The following is a 20,069-nucleotide window of genomic DNA, read 5'->3' on the forward strand; positions in this document are numbered from 1 at the left end:
GAACGGTCCTTCGGGACAACACCTCGGTGTCGTCCATGGCCTTGGGAGAATGAGCGGGTGGCGGTGACATGCTGGCCATCTCCTTGGAGTCCAGCGAACCTCCTGACGAGGATCGCCGGAAGCTGTCGTGGGCCGGACTGAAATAACACAACTAACCATGTTAATACAATGAGGAGAAGAGGTTGGATATATGGATATGCATGAATCGTAGTACTTACGATGCGGCCTGAGGCTTAGCGCGGGAGCGGCGCTCCGGACTACTGTCGACATCCCATACGGAGTTATCCGCAAGGGAGCCCTTCCTCTTCTTGGGCGTCCCCACCTCCAGATTCATGGAGGCCGCCCTCTTCTCCCTCCCCTCGTCACGGGGAGGGATCTCCTCCTCCTCCTTGTCCTCAGGGACGGAGGAACGGGTCTCTTCGTCTTCGGACGTAACTACGACGGGGGCCACCTTTGGCCCCCTTGGCCTTCTTCTCCGGCGCCTTATAGGGCGCCGGCACCAGCATCTTCGCTAAACGCGGGATGACTTGTTCTTCAGGCAGCGGAGCCGGACACTTGATCCGCTTCGCCCTCTTCATCCATTCCTGAAAAAGCAATGACAGTAAAAGTTCGGATATCTTCCTTAAAGCAGACAAGTAGAGGACGTGTTGAAAACTCACCTCGCTGGCGGGGTGGTTAATGTCGTGCCCACGGTCCGAATCCGTGGCGGGCGGTGTCTCGTTGCCCTTGAAGAGCAATTTCCAGGCATCTTCGTGAGTGGTCTCGAAGAGCCTCTCCAGGGAATGGTGCTTCTTCGGATTGAACTTTCATAGCGGGAGGCTTCGGCTTTGGCACGGGAGAATCCGGCGAACTAGCATCACCTGGATTATATCAACGAGTTTGACATTCTTGTCCACCATGCTTTGAATGCGCGTCTGCAGCCTATCAGCTTGTCTGACGAACACCAGTTCGGGCTCTTCTGGACCCAGGAGGTGAGCCGCATTGGAGCACCGGAGTTGAATTCGGCGGTGGCGGCCCAGTTGGTGCTGCGGGGTTCTGTGATGTAGAACCATTGTTTCTGCCATTCCTTGACAGTCTCCACGAAAGTGCCTTTCGTCCAGGAGACATTGGGCAGCTTGCTCACCATGGCCCCTCCGCACTCTGCGTGTTGGCCATCTACCACCTTCGGCTTCACATTGAAGATTTTGAGCCACAGCCCGAAGTGAGGTTGGATGCGGAGGAAGGCCTCACACACGACGATGAACGCCGAGATGTTGAGAAAGGATTTCGGGGATAGATCATGGAAGTCTATCCCGTAATAATACATCAGCCCGCGGACAAAAGGGTGGAGTGGAAACCCTAGCCCACGAAAGAAATGAATAATGAATACCACCCTCTCGTTGGGTTTCGGCGTGGGGACGGCTTGTCCCTGGGCCGAAAGACGGTGGGCGATCTCCTTCGCCAAGTACACGGCCGCCCGAAGCTCAGTAATGTCCTTCTCCTCGACGGAGGAGACCATCCACTTGCCTTGGCCTCCGGATCTGGACATGGTTGAGTGCTAGCTTGGATGAGAAGAAGATGAGAACTTGGGCGATGGAGCTCAAGAGTGGAAGGGCGGAGGAAGAGAGAAGGCGTGGGGGAAAAAGGAGGAATTCTTATCCCTTTATAAAGGGTCGCGAATATCAAGCGCCTCCCCATTCGCCTTAAAACTCGCCTATTCTCAAGGGCTATGTAAACAGCACGGTTGGGTTACCCATACCCGTATTGATGAGAATCCTGCAATAAGGGGACACAATCTCTGCTTCGACAAGACGTGCCAATGGCAACCGCGTCTCGAAACGTGGAATGGCAGACACAAAACGGTCCGAAATTATGACCGGGCGGACGTGATGTCACGTTGTAAAAAGGTCAGTGGATTGGCCTCGTGGAGTATTATATTCTTTCTGCGGTTGTGTGTGGTGTGTGTGACAGGTCCGGATACAATCATCGCGTCTGGAGACTATCTTGGAGTTCGGAAAGAAGGGAACCCGTCTTGCAATGCCGAAGACAAATATGCACGCCAGACTCCTCGTCATTGAAGCCAGGTTCAGGGGCTACTGAGGGAGTCCTGGACTAAGGGGTCCTCAGGCGTCCGGCCTGTTAGCCATGGGCCGGACTGATGGGCTGTGAAGATACGAAGACCGAAGACTGCACCCGTGTCCGGATAGGACTCTCCTTGGCGTGGAAGGCAAGCTTGGCGGCCGAATATGTAGATTCCTTTCTTTGTAACCGATCTTGTGTAACCCTAGATCCTCCCGGTGCTTGTATAAACCGGAGGACTTAGTCCGGAAAGGGCAGATACTCATAACCATAGTCACACAGGCTAGACTTCTAGGGTTTAGCCATTACGATCTCGTGGTAGATCAACTCTTGTAATACTCATATCCATCAAGATTAGGGCTGCAAGAGAAGCTCGAGGCTCGTGAGCTGCTCGAGATCGACTCGAATTCTGGCTCAACTCGAGATCGACTTGAAAGGAAATGAGCTGAGTATGAGCAATTTATGTAGCTCGATCAAGAAACGAGCCGATCTTGAGCCAGTATTGGCTCGCTCGGTTGTAGTTCGATAGCTAGATATCATATAAGTATATTAAATAATTTTCATGTTTATTACAAAGAAATGGTTAGTTTATTACCATATATGTTGTGTGCGATTTTTTCTCCATTTTAATTACTAACAAAACATGGAAGCTTAATTAAGAGCGAAGAAAATTTAGCCTCAATGCGGTGCGTGATCAGCCATACGTTAAATATCTTATTATTTTTGCCAAAGTTTGAGAGAAGATGCACCTTTGTTTTCTTCTCTTGCTAGTTCGTCCATGATATCTTATCTTCAGTTGAGAAAGAATAAGTCAAATTTAAGTGATTTTTTAATGTTGTGGCCTATATTATGTGAAAATTTGCCTCAATTATTCAGAAAAAACATTTTATTTAGCTCGAAACTAGCTCGAGATTGACTCAAGATCATTACAAGCTGAGCACGAGCCACTTTTCACACCTCGACCTTGAGCTTCGCTTAATTTGAGCTCGCTCGATTTTTAGTATGAGTTGAGCTGAGCCTAGTCCAACTCGCTCGAACTCGACTCGTTTGCAGCCATAATCAAGATCAATCAAGCAGGAAGTAGGGTATTACCTCCATAGAGAGGGCCCGAACCTGGGTAAACATCGTGTCCCTGTCTCCTGTTACCATCGACCTTAGACGCACAGTTCGGGACCCCTTACCGAGATCCACCGGTTTTGACACCGACAACGGATGATTCCCTGGACAGATCGGCATATGGTCATTTGATTACTGAGATTAAACGTTCCATGAATGATAGGGTAGTTGTTCCAGTAAAAATTTCTCGCTTTCATAATAGAGTAGCACATTGTTTAGCGACATTTGGACGGAATGGGGATAGCACTCTGCGTGCTGGCAAAACCACCTCCCTCCGTGTGTCATTGAGCTAGTCGCTGAAGATTGTAATTCTATAACCGTGGAATAAATACCCTATGATTCCCGCAAAAAAAGTAACTAAGAAACGGGTCGTCCCAGCGCGGCAAGCGCTCCTGGTTGCTCGGTTAAGTAGGTTCGACGCAGCCACTTCGTTCGCATGGGTCAATTGCTGACCCATCAATCGTTATTTTGAAAAAAAAATCACAAATTTTAAAAAAGGTTCATAATTTTGGAAAAAAAATCAAGAGTGCGAAAAAAGTTCCAAGATTAAAAAATTTCATGGAATTAAAAAAAAAGTTCATACATTTTGGAAAAAAGTTTATGAAAATTTAAAAAAGTTCATCAATTATGAAAAAGGTTAATAAAATTTGAAAAAATTGTACATCAATTTTGATAAAAAAAAAAGCTCATTAAATTTGTAAAATTTCATCGATTCTGCTTTTTTTATCAGATTTGAAAAAATTTCATTCAATTTTAAAACAATTCATCAATTTTAAAAAAGTTCATCGAAATTGAAAAAATGTCCATGGATTTTCAAAAAAAGTGCATAGATTTGAAAAAAGATCATATATTTAAATTCGCTTCATCGAACTTAAAAAATTTATCAATTTGAAGAAAGAGTTCACGTATTTGCAAAAAAAATCATCATACTAGGAAGAAGAAAAAAATAAGAAAAAACAGAAAACAAAAAAGAAAAACAAAAAATATGAAAATATGAAAATGAAAAAAAGGGGAAAAGGGAATAGAAAGAATAAAGGAAGGAAAAAGTTGTTCTAACCAATGTTCAAGAATTCGTCAGTTAACGGCAAGTTAATCGTTACTAGTAGGGTGGCCGAATTGAATAGCACGTATTCATCGCGTTAACTTGTTTGACCGATTAATCGCTACTGACCTGTTCAATTATGGGCAACAAATCCCAAAGTTTTGAAGGAAATATGCCCTAGAGGTAATAATAAAGTTGTTATTTATATTTCCTTATAACATGATAAATATTTATTATTCATGCTAGAATTGTATGAACCGGAAACTTGATGCATGTGTGAATACATAAACAAAATACAGTGTCCCTAGTATGCCTCTACTAGACTAGCTCGTTAATCAAAGATGGTCAAGTTTCCTGACCATAGAAATGTGTTGTCATTTGATGAACGGGGTTGACAACACCCATCCGGTAGCTTAGCATAATGAACGTTAAGTTTTATTGCTATTGCTTTCTTCATGACTTATACATATTCCTTTGACTATGAGATTATCCAACTCCCGAATACCGGAGGAATACCTTGTGTGCTATCAAACGTCACAACGTAACTGGGTGATCATAAAGATGCTCTACAGGTATCTCCGAAGGTGTTTGTTGGGTTGGCATAGATCGAGATTAGGATTTGTCACTCCGAGTATCGGAGAGGTATCTGTGGGCCCTCTCGGTAATACACATCATGATAAGCCTTGCAAGCAATGTGACTAATGAGTTAGTTGCGGGATGATGTATTAGAGAATGAGTAAAGAGACTTGCCGGTAACGAGATTGAACTAGGTATGAAGATACCGACGATCGAATCTCGGGCAAGTAACATACCGATGACAAAGGGAATGACGTATATTGTCATTGCGGTTTGACCGATAAAGATGTTCGTAGAATATGTAGGAACTAATATGAGCATCCAGGTTCCGCTGTTGGTTATTGACCAGAGATATGTCTCGGTCATGTCTACATAGTTATCAAACCCGTTGGGTCCGCACGCTTAATGTTCGATGACGATTTGTATTATGAGTTATGTGTTTTGGTGACCGAAGATTGTTCGGAGTCCCGGATGAGTTCACGGACATGACGAGGAGTCTCGAAATGTTCGAGAGGTAAAGATTGATATATTGGACGATAGTATTCGGACACCGGAAGTGTTTCGGAATGTATCGGGTACATATCGGATTACCGGGGGGTACCGGAACCCCCGAGGGAAGATATGGGCCATATGGGCCATAGGAGGAAGGCAGGCCAGCCCACAAGGGGTGGCGCCCCCCCCCCCCCCCCCCGAGGGAGGAGTCCGAATTGGACTAGGGGAGGGGGCGCGGCCCCCTTTCCTTCTCCTCCTCCCTCTCCTTCCCCCTTTCCCCTTTCGGTAAAAGGAAAGGGGGGGCGAATTGGACTAGGAGCCCAAGTGGGACTCCTCCCACTTGGTGCGCCCCTAGGCCAGCCTCCTCCCCTCTCCCTCCTTTATATACGGGGGCGGGGGCACCTCTAAGGTACATCAATTGTTCTTAGCCGTGTGCGGTGCCACCCTCCACCGTTTACTCCTCTGGTCATATTGTCGTAGTGCTTAGGCGAAGCCCTGCGCGGATCACTTCACCATCACCGTCACCACGTCGTCGTGCTGAAGAAACCCTCCCTCGACACTTTGCTGGATCAAGAGTTCGAGGGACGTCATCGAGCTGAACGTGTGCAGAACTCGGAGGTGTCATACGTTCGGTACTTGATCGGTTGAATCGAGAAGACGTTCGACTACATCAACCACGTTATACTAATGCTTCCGCTTTTGGTCTACGAGGGTACGTGGACACACACTCCCCCTCTCGTTACTATGCATCTCCTAGATAGATCTTGCGTGATCGTAGGAATTTTTTTGAAATTGCATGCTACGTTCCCCAACAGTGGCATTTGAGCCAGGTCTATGCGTAGATGATATGCACGAGTAGAACACAAAGAGTTGTGGATGATGATAGTCATACTGCTTGCCACCAACTTCTTATTTTGATTCAGAGGTATTGTTGGATGAAGCGGCCCGGACCAACCTTACATGACCATGTTCATGAGACCGGTTTCACCGACAGACATGCAACTTGTTTTGCATAAAGGTGGCTGGCGGGTGTATGTTTCTCCAACTTTAGTTGAATCGAATTTGACTACGGCCGGTCCTTGTTGAAGGTTAAAACAACAAACTTGACAAAACATCGTTGTGGTTTTGATGCATAGGTAAGAACGGTTCTTACTAGAAGCCCGTAGCAGCCACGTAAAACTTGCAACAACAAAGTAGAGGACGTCTAACTTGTTTTTGCAGGGCATGTTGTGATGTGATTTGGTCAAGACATGATGTGATATACATTATTGTATGAGATGATCATGTTTTGTAAAAGTTATCGGCAACTGGCAGGAGCCTTATGGTTGTCGCTTTATTGTATGAAATGCAATCGCTATGTAATTGCTTTACTTTATCACTATGCGTTAGCGATAGCTGTAGAAGCAATATTTGGCGAGACGACAATGACGCTACGATGGAGATCAAAGTGTCAAGCCGGTGACGATGGAGATCATGACGGTGCTTTGGAGCAGGGGCGGGACTGGGCCTGGGGCAACTGGGGCTATAGCTCCAGGCGTGGCCCAACTCGTAACTACATTATCCAGCAGGAATTTTGCATGTTTGTACACTCATAAAGGGGCCCAGCCCCAGACGTGCACATCCAGTGCCATGCCTCAGCCCATATACAACCCAGAAAAGCTCTCCATCGCCACCAGCCCACGACAAACAGTCACTCCAAAACGAATCGCCCATCTCGCCTGATCGCTACCCATAAAAAGAGATCTCGCTTTCCCTTAAAGGAAAAAGAGAGAGAGAGAGAGATCTCGCCTGATCGCCAGCACGCACGACGCTCTATCTCTTTCCATTGTTTCGCCAGATTGATCCGAAGAAAAAAAATCTCGTTCATGCTGCGCCGCCAATTCCCCTCAGGCTTCGACTACTCGACTCGACGAACTGTACATCCGGACCTGCACGACTGCGCCCGGCCGACGGCACTCGGAATCTCGGATCATCTTGCCGCAGCCCCCTCCAACCGTTCTATTCTGTTCAGCACCATTTACTTTTTTCGACTTAAAGGGCCATAAAGAAAAGAAGCCGATATTCAGCTCCATTTACACAACCGGCTGGACATGATATGTAATCTCAAGTTTGGTGCATCATTTTTTTCCTAGTTCTTTTGTATCAGCCTAAATCAATGAACCAGTGATGTTAAAATTCTATTACTTTAGTCAAATTTGTTCACATGTTCTTGTTTTGCAAAATTTCACACGAACAATTGATTTAGTCTGTCCAATGTATTGGTACTACTACTTGATTTATATTTACAAGTCCATGTCCGTTTATTATTGCTGGTGAACAAACAATGACCTCAAATGAAGCAGATCTTCATTAATTAGTACCAACATTCCAATGATGCATTTTGTTAAATTATTTACATATTTTAGCAAATTTGCTCTCATCATAATATGAATTCATATTTTTCATTCCGGTGAATTTGTGGTGTACTTCTAACATGCATTAGTATTACTATGCGTGTATTTGGAGCTCTTTATAGCCACTTAGTTTTAGCCCTAGGCTTTGAGAAATCATGGCTCCGCCTCTGCTTTGGAGATGGGGATCAAAGGCACAAGATGATGATGGCCATATCATGTCACATATTTTGATTGCATGTGATGTTTATCTTTTATGCATCTTATTTTGCTTAGTACGGCGGTAGCATTATAAGATGATCCCTCACGAAAATTTCAAGGTATAAGTGTTCTCCCTGAGTATGCACCATTGCGACAGTTCGTCGTGCCAAGACACCACGTGATGATCGGGTGTGATAAGCTCTACGTTCACATACAATGGGTGCAAGATCGTTTTGCACGCGCAGAATACTCAGGTTAAACTTGACGATCCTAGCATGTACGGACATGGCCTCGGAACACTGAGAACGAAAGGTCGAACATGAATCATATAGTAGATATGATCAACATAGAGATGTTCACCATTGAAAACTACTCCATCTCACGTGATGATCGGACATGGTTTAGTTGATATGGATCACGTGATCATTTAGATGACTCGAGGGATGTCTATCTATGTGGGAGTTCTTAAGTAATATGATTAATTGAACTTAATTTATCATGAACTTAGTCCTGATAGTTTTTGCATATCTATGTTGTAGATCAATGGCCCGTGCTACCGTTCCCTTGAATTTTAATGCATTCCTAGAGAAAGCTAAGTTGAAAGATGATGGTAGCAACTACACGGACTGGGTCCATAACTTGAGGATTATCCTCATTGCTGCACAGAAGAATTATGTCCTTGATGCACTGCTAGGTGAAAAGCCCCCTCTCGCTAATGTAGACGCTTTGAACATCTGGCAGACCCGGTCTGATGAGTACTCTATAGTTCAGTGTGCCATGCTCTATTGCTTAGAATCGAGACTTCAAAGATGTTTTGAACGTCATGGACCATATGAGATGTTCCAGGATTTGAAGTTAATATTTCAAGCAAATGCCCGAGTTGAGAGATATGAAGTCTCCAACAAGTTCTATAGCTGCAAGATGGAGGAGAACAGTTCTGTCAGTGATCACATACTCAGAATGTCTCAGTACCATAACCACTTGACTCAGGTGGGAGTTAATCTTCCGGATGATAGTCTTATTGACAGAGTTGTTCAATCACTGCCACCAAGCTACAAAGGCTTCGTGATGAACTATAATATGCAAGGGATGGATAAGACAATTACCGAGCTCTTCGCTATGCTCAAATCTGCGGAGGTAGAAATCAAGAAAGAGCATCAAGTGTTGATGGTTAACATGACCACTAGTTTCAAGAAAACGGGCAAGGGAAAGAAGGGAAACTTCAAGAAGAATGGCAAGCAAGTTGCCACTCCCAGGAAGAAGCCCAAGTCTAGACCTAAGCCTGAAACTGAGTGCTTCTACTGCAAAGGGACTGGACACTGGAAGCGAAACTGCCCCAAGTATTTGGCGGATAAGAAGGATGGCAAAGTGAACAAACGTATATTTGATATACATGTTATTGATGTGTACCTTACTAATGCTCGTAGTAGCACCTGGATATTTGATATTGGTTCTGTTGCTCATATTTGCAACTCGAAACAGGGGCTACGGATTAAACGAAGATTGGCTAAGGACGAGGTGACGATGCCCGTCGGGAATGGTTCCAAGGTCGATGTGATCGCCGTCGGCACGCTACCTCTACATCTACCTTCAGGATTAGTTTTAGACCTGAATAATTGTTATTTGGTGCCAGCGTTGAGCATGAACATTATATCTGGATCTTGTTTGATGCGAGATGGTTATTCATTTGAATCAGAGAATAATGGTTGTTCTATTTATATGAGTAATATCTTTTATGGTCATGCACCCTTTATGAGTGGTCTATTTTTGTTGAATCTCGATCGTGGTGATACACATATTCATAATATTGATGCCAAAAGATGCAAAGTTGATAATGATTGTGCAACGTATTTGTGGCACTGCCATTTAGGTCATATTGGTGTAAAGCGCATGAAGAAACTCCTTGCATATGGACTTTTGGAGTCACTTGATTATGAATCATTGGATGCTTGCGAACCATGCTTCATGGGCAAGATGACTAAGACTCCGTTCTCCGGAACAATGGAGTGAGCTACTGACTTATTGGAAATAATACATACCGATGTATGCGGTCCGATGAGTGTTGAGGCTCGCGGCGGGTATCGTTATTTTCTGACTTTCACAGATGATTTGAGCAGATATGGGTATATCTACTTAATGAAACACAAGTCTGAAACATTTGAAAAGTTCAAAGAATTTCAGAGTGAAGTGGAAAATCATCATAACAAGAAAATAAAGTTTCTACGATCTGATCGCGGAGGCAAATATTTGAGTTACGAGTTTGGCCTTCATTCAAAACAATGTGGAATAGTTTCACAACTCACGCCACCTGGAACACCACAGCGTAATGGTGTGTCCGAACGACGTAACCATACTTTATTAGATATGGTGCAATCTATGATGTCTCTTACCTATTTACCACTATCGTTTTGGGGTTATGCATTAGAGACAGCTGTATTCACGTTAAATAGGGACCATCTAAATCCGTTGAGACGACACCGTATGAACTGTGGTTTGGCAAGAAACCTAAGCTGTCGTTTCTTAAAGTTTGGGGTTGCGATGCTTATGTGAAAAAACTTCAGCCTGATAAGCTCGAACCCAAATCGGAGAAGTGCATCTTCATAGGATACCCAAAAGAAAGTGTTGGGTACACCTTCTATGATAGATACAAAGGCAAGATCTTTGTTGCTAAAAATGGAGCCTTTCTAGAGAAGGAGTTTCTCTCGAAAGAAGTGAGTGGGAGGAAAGTAGAACTTGATGAGGTAATTGTACCTTCTCTCGAATTGGAAAGTAGCTCATCAGAGAAAACCGTTCCCGTGATTCCTACACCAATTAGTGAGGAAGTTAATGATGATGATCATGAAACTTCAGATCAAGTTACTACCGAACCTCGTAGGTCAACCAGAGTACGTTCCGCACCAGAGTGGTACGGTAATCCTGTTCTGGAAGTCATGTTACTAGACCATGACGAACCTACGAACTATGAGGAATCAATGATGAGCCCAGATTCCGCGAAATGGCTTGAGGCCATGAATCTGAGATGGGATCCATGTATGAGAACAAAGTATGGACTTTGGTTGACTTGCCCGATGATCGGCAAGCCATAGAGAATAAATGGATCTTCAAGAAGAAGACTGGTACTGATGGTAATATTATTTTCTACAAAACTCGACTTGTTGCGAAAGGTTTTCGACAAGTTCAAGGAGTTAACTACGATGAGACCTTCTCACCCGTAGCGATGCTTAAGTCTGTCCAAATCATGTTAGCAATTGCCGCATTTTATGATTTTGAAATCGGCAAATGGACGTCAAAACTGCATTCCTTAATGGATTTCTTAAAGAAGAGTTGTATATGATGCAACCAGAAGGTTTTGTCGATCCTAAAGGTGCTAACAAAGTGTGCAAGCTCCAGCGATCCATTTATGGACTAGTGCAAGTATCTCGGAGTTGGAATATACGCTTTGATGGTGTGATCAAAGCATATGGTTTTATACAGATTTTTGGAGAAGCCTGTATTTACAAGAAAGTGAGTGGGAGCTCTGTAGCATTTCTAATATTATATGTGGATGACATATTGTTGATGGAAATGATATAGAATTTTTGGATAGCATAAAAGGATACTAGAATAAGAATTTTTAAATCAAAGACCTCGGTGAAGCTGCTTATATATTGGGCATCAAGATCTATGGAGATAGATCAAGATGCTTAATTGGACTTTCACAAAGCACATACCTTGATAAAGTTTTGAAGAAGTTCAAAATGGATCATTCAAAGAAAGGGTTCTTGTCTGTGTTAAAAGGTGTGAAATTGAGTCAGACTCAATGCCCGACCACTGCAGAAGATAGAGAGAAAATGAAAGTCATTCCCTATGCCTCAGCCATAGGTTCTATCATGTATGCAATGTTGTGTACCAGACCTGATGTGTGCCTTGCTATAAGTTTAGCACGGAGGTACCAAAGTAATCTAGGAGTGGATCACTGGACAGCGGTCAAGAACATCCTGAAGTACCTGAAAAGGACTAAGGATATGTTTCTCGTTTATGGAGGTGACAAAGAGCTCGTCGTAAATGGTTACGTCGATGCTAGCTTTGACACTGATCCGGATGACTCTAAGTCGCAAACCGGATACGTATTTATATTGAATGGTGGAGCTGTCAGTTGGTGCAGTTCCAAGCAAAGCGTCGTGGCGGGATCTACGTGTGAAGCGGAGTACATAGCTGCTTCGGAAGCAGCAAATGAAGGAGTGTGGATGAAGGAGTTCATATCCGATGTAGGTGTAATACCTAGTGCATCGGGTCCAATGAAAATCTTTTGTGACAATACTGGAGCAATTGCCTTAGCGAAGGAATCCAGATTCCACAAGAGAACCAAACACATCAAGAGACGCTTCAACTCCATCCGTGATCAAGTCAAGGAGGGAGACATAGAGATTTACAAAATACATACAGATCTGAATGTTGCAGACCCGTTGACTAAGCCTCTTCCACGAGCAAAACATGATTAGCACTAAGACACCATGCGTGTTAGAATCATTACAATGTAATCTAGATTATTGACTCTAGTGCAAGTGGGAGACTGAAGGAAATATGCCCTATAGGCAATAATAAAGTTGTTATTTATATTTCCTTATATCATGATAAATGTTTATTATTCATGCTAGAATTGTATTAACCGGAAACTTGATACATGTGTGAATACATAGACAAAACACAGTGTCCCTAGTATTCCTCTATTAGACTAGCTCGTTAATAAAAGATGGTTAAGTTTCCTGACCATAGACATGTGTTGTTATTTGATGAACAAGATCACATCATTAGGAGAATGATGTAATGGACAAGACCCATCCGTTAGCTTAGCATAATGATCGTTAAGTTTTATTGCTATTGCTTTCTTCATGACTTATACATATTCCTTTGACTATGAGATTATGCACCTCCCGGATACCGGAGGAATACCTTGTGTGCTATCAAACGTCATGACGTAACTGGGTGATCATAAAGATGCTCTACAGGTATCACCGAAGGTGTTTGTTGGGTTGGCATAGATCGAGATTAGGATTTGTCACTCCGAGTATCGGAGAGGTATCTGTGGGCCCTCTCGGTAATACACATCATGATAAGCCTTGCAAGCAATGTGACTAATGAGTTAGTTGCGGGATGATGTATTATGGAATGAGTAAAGAGACTTGCCGGTAACGAGATTGAACTAGGTATGAAGATACCGACGATCGAATCTCGGGCAGTAACATACCTATGACAAAGGAAATGACGTATATTGTCATTGCGGTTTGACCGATAAAGATCTTCGTAGAATATGTAGGAACCAATATGAGCATCCAGGTTCCGCTGTTGGTTACTAACCGAAGATATGTGTCGGTCATGTCTACACAGTTCTTGAACCCGTAGGGTCCGCGCGCTTAATGTTCGATGACGATTTGTATTATGAGTTATGTGTTTTGGTGACCGAAGATTGTTCGGAGTCCCGGATGAGATCACGGACATGACGAGAAGTCTCGAAATGGTTGAGAGGTAAAGATTGATATATTGGACGATAGTATTCGGACACCGGAAGTGTCTAGAAATGTATCGGGTACATATCGGATTACCGGGGGGTTACCAGAACCCCCCGTGGGAAGATATGGGCCATAGGAGGGAGGCAGGCCAGCCCACAAGGGGTGGGGCGCGCCTCCCAAGGAAGGAGACCGAATTGGACTAGGGGAGGGGGCGCGGCCCCCCTTTCCTTCTCCTCCTCCCTCTCCTTCCCCCTTTCCCTTCCGGTAAAAGGAAAGGGGGGCGAATTGGACTAGGAGCCCAAGTGGGACTCCTCCCACTTGGCGCGCCCCTAGGCCGGCCTCCTCCCCTCTCCCTCCTTTATATACGGGGGCAGGGGGCACCTCTATGGTACATCAATTGTTCTTAGCCGTGTGCGGTGCCCCCCTCCATCGTTTACTCCTCCGATCATATTTTCGTATTGCTTAGGCGAAGCCCTCCGCGGATCACTTCACCATCACCATCACCACGCCGTTGTGCTGAAGAAACCCTCCCTCGACATTGTGCTGGATCAAGAGCTCGAGGGACGTCATCGAGCTGAACGTGTGCAGAACTCGGAGGTGTCATACGTTCGGTACTTGATCGGTTGAATCAAGAAGACATTCGACTACATCAACCGCGTTATACTAACGCTTCCGCTTTCGGTCTAAGAGTGTATGTGGACACACTCTCCCCCTCTCGTTGCTATGCATCTCCTAGATAGATCTTGCGTGATCGTAGGATTTTTTTTGAAATTGCATGATACGTTCTCTAACAAGTTTTGCCCCATAACCCCTCCATCCCGTTCTCGCTCCTCAATAGCTATGGTTCGACCAAACAGTATAATTTGATATATTACGCAGCTGAGAACATGAGAGTATGGTAGAATACAAAAAAAAAGATATATGTTGGCAAGTTCCTAATTAATCTACCAATTAATGATGTAATGATTAATCCAGTTAATAGGACAATTCATTGATTAATCGTTACTCCCAAGTCGATCGAACAACTACTAGTTACCGATTTTCTGAACAATGTTTATAACCATATCCCGCTAAGTGGCGTCTTGGTTACACCAACCTACCTGAATGAGGGAGGTCGCTGGTTACATATACGGACTACGCGCTTGTTTTTTACAGATTAAAACACAGTAAAAAAAACCTTTGATGGGCCAGCCTAGCGCGGGGGCGCTTCAGGCGCCCGTTTGTCAAATACACAGTAACGGATGCTTGGAGCGCCAAATAGGAATCGCTGCGAGCGAGAGCGCAAAGCGGGGCACTTGAGCAATCACTTTTAGTTGGACCGGCCCAAATTCATGGGGCGCGTGAGCGCTGGTTTCCCTGGTTGGCGCCTAAGGCGCTGACTCGGTGGTCTCCAAATACTAGTACGACTTGATATATATACCTTATTTTTTTTACTAATAAAGAGAGGAGTGCTTCTATCGGTTCGCCATCGTACACTTTGCAAAAAATCCCCTGCCTTTTCCAATAATTAACCGGCGGTCCATCTTTAAGTCAGCACGAAATGTTTTTTTTCGCATTTTACACAAAATCCATTGCCTTTTATGCTAATTAACCTATGGTCCATCTTTAAATTATAGTGAACCGGTTTTTTAGTTTTACATAAAACCCCCTGCGATCTACGTTAATCACCCGCAGTCTATTAAGAATAAATATTTTTTCAAATAACCATATATTTTAAACCGTGTTTCCAATCTTAACATGTTATATATGGAATTTTATCAAAAAATGTGTAGAATTTAAATATGATGTTATTTTACATGTTAAATATTTTTTAATACAATTTATGGTGCAATGTTAATAAATGGCCCATGATTCGTCTTTATTTCATACCGGCACATATCCGTATTGCAAATGAACATGCCACAAACAATGTTGTGTGCTGGTTGGCAATGCACGGGCATGTTTATTCTGAAAATCATATTTAATTGATTTATTTATTGCAAAAATGATTTATAAAATGAAAAAATCCTATATTGCCAAAAGGGAAAATGTCCATGTACCTCATATATACTATGTTCCTATATTGAATTAAAATACTCATTTAATATTTGGATAATGTTCTCTATACAAAAAAGTAAGTATTCACAAATCTGTTCATGGTTTAAGAAAATCATGAACGTTTATGCATGTGTCGTATTTGATAAAAATGTTCCACTATTATCCAACAAAATAAATATTAAATATGAAATCTAACAAAAAATAAGATTAAACACATAGCAAAAGAAAACAAATGAAAATGGAAGGGGCAAAAAGTAAAGAGATACAAAATTATGTTTTAGATCCACTCACACATCAATTTGATTTTGCTAGAAGAATTTTGCACTGTAATCTATATCACCGCAGTAATGTGCGCAACAAGTCAACTTCTCCATGCGACCGGAGAGCGCACTTTCAAAATCAATTAAGGATCATGAACACAATTTTGTTTTAGATCCACTCATCCATTAATCGATCTTGTTAGCACATCTCCGCACTATATCATTGCAGCAATGTACACGACAGGTCAACTCCTCCATAGAACCCAGGAGCGCACTTACAAAATCAGTTAAGGATCATGGGCAAAATTATGTCTTAGATCCACTCATGCACTAATTTGATCTCGTTAGCACAATTCCGCTCTATAATGTAAATATCAACGTAGCAATCTGTGCATCATGGTTTACCAGCTAAAAAAAATGCACATCAACTCCTCCATGCAAGCCAGCAGCGCACTTACAAAATCAATTAAAGATCGTGAACAAAATCATGTTTAGTGCGCTTCATGCTCAGCTTCAATGAGTGAAGCTGGTTCATCTCACATAGGAACGTTCGTGGAGACCAACGAACAAAAGCCAGCTTAATTGGCGGCGGTGGTGGAGATCAACGAACGTTGGGGTTGAGGTTGAATCGAGTCGATCCCATACTGGTACATTGTAACCACCCTTTAATTCAAGTTGACCTTCGTGTCAAACAAACACTGCCTTGATTAACGGGAGATAATGTCCACAGCAAGTGTCTATTTTATGTGGAGTTCATTGTCTTCGTGACCCCGGTTTAAAAGAAGTGAAAGTCGGTGATTAGCATTTGCATGCCAAACAGAGGGAGAGGCTTCAATCACTGAGAAGCCGCATTGTGTTATCGCTAACTGCCGGTGGGGATGTAAACAAAGTCATCAACTAAGCTGGAATTATCCCCAAACTCATCAACCTAGCTAGGATTAGTCTCCTGCCAACCTAGCTAGCCTTTGTTACACGTTTTAGTATATCTTATAAACATAGTTCAAGCGCAAGAGTCAACATGCTGTCCCCGCCAAAAAAAAAAGTCCACATACTGTAACAAACTAATCATCCATATTAATTGTATAGTTGTGTTCTTTCAAAAAAAAAATGTATAGTTGTGATTTTCCTAATCCTCCATGGAGAAGTACCATGTCATGTTGCATTGTCAACGCGTCTATAGCTGCAAATAATTCAACTACCTGTGTGGTACGTAACCTCCTAATCATTCGAACATATTCTTTGTACCCAGTGGACACACTAGCTAATAAGGTCATGTATACGTGTTCGTCCACGTCTTATGATGATTATTCGTGATCTATAAATACTCGTCGAAACCACAGTATTGTCACCATCCAGGACTCCCTGCAAGTGTCTTTCCTTAAACACACACGCAAATAGTACGTGAACAAGGCGATGGCGACGGCATCAAGCAAGGTTGTGGTGCTCATGGCGTTCATGGCCGCTGCGCTGAGCTCTGTGTCGATGGCCGCTGGGCCCGCCGGGCTGCAGCACGGTTTCTACAACTCGTCGTGCCCAAAAGCCGAGGACACGGTGAGGAACGTCGTCCAAGGCATGATCCGCAATGACCCCACCATGGGCGCCGCCTTTGTTCGCCTCTTCTTCCACGATTGCTTTGTCAGGGTACGTACCTCAATTCAAACACGTCACGCCACAGTTTGAAACACTTGGGATTTCATTCAAAATCTAAATAAATTTCATACGTGACATTTTCATTCTATACAAGCATACTACTCCTATATCCATTCTTGAATACGTGAGACCATCTGGAAAGCATGCATTGAAGTTTCTAATTTTAACTACTACTCCCTCCGTTCCTAAATATTTATTTTTTTAGAAATTTCAAATGGACTACCACATACGGATGTATATAGACATATTTTAGAGTGTAGATTCATTCATTTTGCTCCGTATGTAGTCATTTGTTGAGATCTCTAAAAAGACAAATATTTAGAAACGGAGGGAGTAACATTCAAGAATAGAATAGAACAGGTTAGGTGGAAATGGTACAATCAGACTTTTCTTGATTTTTCATGTTTATGCAATATATTTATTCCGTCAACTTTTACTAACATAAATATGCACAAATCGGAAACGTATACTTAAAATTAAATGCCCTTTTACAGGGTTGCGATGCCTCCATTCTGCTGGACCCGACGACCAGCAAGCCAGAGACTGAGAAAACAACAATCCCTCTACGCGGATACGATGCCGTGAACAAGATCAAGGACGCCGTGGAGGCCGTCTGCCCGGGCGTTGTCTCCTGTGCGGACATCCTGGCCTTTGCTGCACGTGACTCCACCCGCGCCTCAGGCGGGTTCACCTTCCACATGCCATCCGGTCGCCTGGACGGCTTCCAGTCAATCGCCGACGAGGTCTTCCAGGGCATCCCATCCCCCGCGTTTCAGCTCCAAGAACTCCTTGATAGCTTCGCCGCCAAGGGCCTCAACGCCGAGGACCTAGTGGTCCTCTCCGGCGCGCACTCCTTCGGCCTCACGCACTGCAACTTCGTCACCCCACGGTTGTACCCCACTATCGACCCCAGTATGAACGCCACCTTTGCGGCGGCACTAAAGAAGGTGTGCCCGCCTCCGAGGAACGGCGGGGGGTTCATCTCCGTGAGCAACAACCGTGTGACGGACCCGAACAAGCTGAGCAACCAGTTCTACAAAAACGTGGCCTCTGGGCAGGTGTTGTTCACGTCGGACCAGACGCTACTGGATGAGACGCCGACGACCGGCAACAAGACAGCGGCCATGGTGGCCGACAACGCCGCCAACCCTATCGCGTGGATGGTCAGGTTTGCGGCGGCTTTGGTGAAGATGGGAGGCATTGAGGTGCTCACTGGGACCGACCCCGGCGAAGTCAGAAAGGTCTGCTTCGCCACCAACAACGCGAGCTAGAATCGGTGGAGCTGCATGCATGATGATACTTAAACAAAAGTACCCTGGGCATAGCCGGTGGACTTAGTTGGTTTAATCCTTGTTATATTGGTTTCATTCTAATTGCATGTGTACTATTTTTTAACCAGAAATTACCTATGTACTTTTTCTCCTCAAAGGGATCAGATTTATTATAAACATACACTGAAATATAACTCACTTCAAACATAATAAAAATTACATTGAGGTCCATGGACTATCAAACAACCACACACATCTGTCGCCGCTCCTGTACCGGAGCTGGTCTACTTCTTTTGTTAACCACATTATGATTTCATCTTTGGTTCAACAAAATGCATGACATTACCAACCAAAGAAATTTAATCAAACATAAATAACAACCCTATGCCCTAGCAGAGGGTAACGTATCAATGCACGCATGACGCATTGTCTGTTTTTTTGGGGGGGAAGTGCACACAGTTTTGGCGGGCCAGATTTTCATAAGCTAGAGTATAGCATACTTGCAGCAAAAACCTTTTGCTTTACATAAATAGATTGTACCTTAGCTCATTCAGTTTTTGGCTGTTATGATTTTCTAACATACAACCTTGTACTTTTATCAATATTACCTGCGGCCCATCTCATTGAAAACTTGACAGAACTAGGATGAGTTTCGTCAAATGTCATGTAAGAGAGCCCCCTCCCCCCGGCCGCCTATGTATCATAGCTAGTTACACTATTCTTATGATATAAAAAGCACAACTGTGCTAGAAACAAAAAGGTTAAAAAGCACAACTGTGCTAGAAACAAAAAGGTTAAAAAGCACAACTGTTCTTCAGGGTTTTCCCGGTTTTTGGTCTTCTCCAGTTTCTTTTTTATTTTTATTGTTTTATTTTTTTTCTGGTTTTTCTTTTATTTTCATGATTTTTTTGTTGAAACCTATTAACATGGGACTAGTTTCGAATATCTCATTGCAAGAAATTCAAGGGTGAAAACAGATTATGATTTGGACGCATGGTTAAAAAATAATTAAAAATGAATCTACGAGAAAAAGAAAAAAACAAGTTGCGACAAGTGGCACACATGCAGTGCACCATTTCTCAGCATAGAGAAAGTGAGAGTGAGTTTTGTAAGGGGTACCCCTTAATTAGTGATTTCGACGTTCCAGGTGATTCCTATTTTATGCTCAAGGCGTCGAAATATTGGACAAACACGTGGAATGTGTGTGTCATGGGCCGAGCACCGTGGGTTTTCATTTACTTTTTTAATTCTTTTTATATTTTTACACTTTTTAATTTTCCCTTCCATTTTATGTTAAGACATTTTCTAAAAATTTTGTCTTCCTTTTGAATATATTTTTCCGCATTGTATGAACAACTTTTATAATCTACGAACCTTTTTTTCTAAAGCACATGAACTTTTCAACGCACTAATATAATTTTCTATACACATGTCAAATACATGGTGAACATTTGTTTTTCACAGGTATGAACATTCATATGTATGTA

The 20,069-nt window shown here is 43.3% G+C and overlaps 1 protein-coding gene across 1 annotated transcript; it reads left to right on the plus strand.

Annotated features, from left to right (window-relative positions):
- Positions 1-17,029: 17,029 nt before the first annotated feature.
- On the plus strand, positions 17,030-18,711 carry LOC123165392 (peroxidase 2). The gene is made up of 2 exons (XM_044583030.1): positions 17,030-17,302; positions 17,806-18,711. Exons 1-2 carry the CDS (start codon positions 17,075-17,077, stop codon positions 18,580-18,582), a joined length of 1,005 nt encoding a protein of 334 aa, XP_044438965.1. The 5' UTR covers positions 17,030-17,074; the 3' UTR covers positions 18,583-18,711.
- Positions 18,712-20,069: the final 1,358 nt, after the last annotated feature.

The sequence above is a fragment of the Triticum aestivum genome, chromosome 1D (genome assembly GCF_018294505.1).
Source record: "Triticum aestivum cultivar Chinese Spring chromosome 1D, IWGSC CS RefSeq v2.1, whole genome shotgun sequence".
Lineage (NCBI taxonomy): Eukaryota > Viridiplantae > Streptophyta > Magnoliopsida > Poales > Poaceae > Triticum > Triticum aestivum.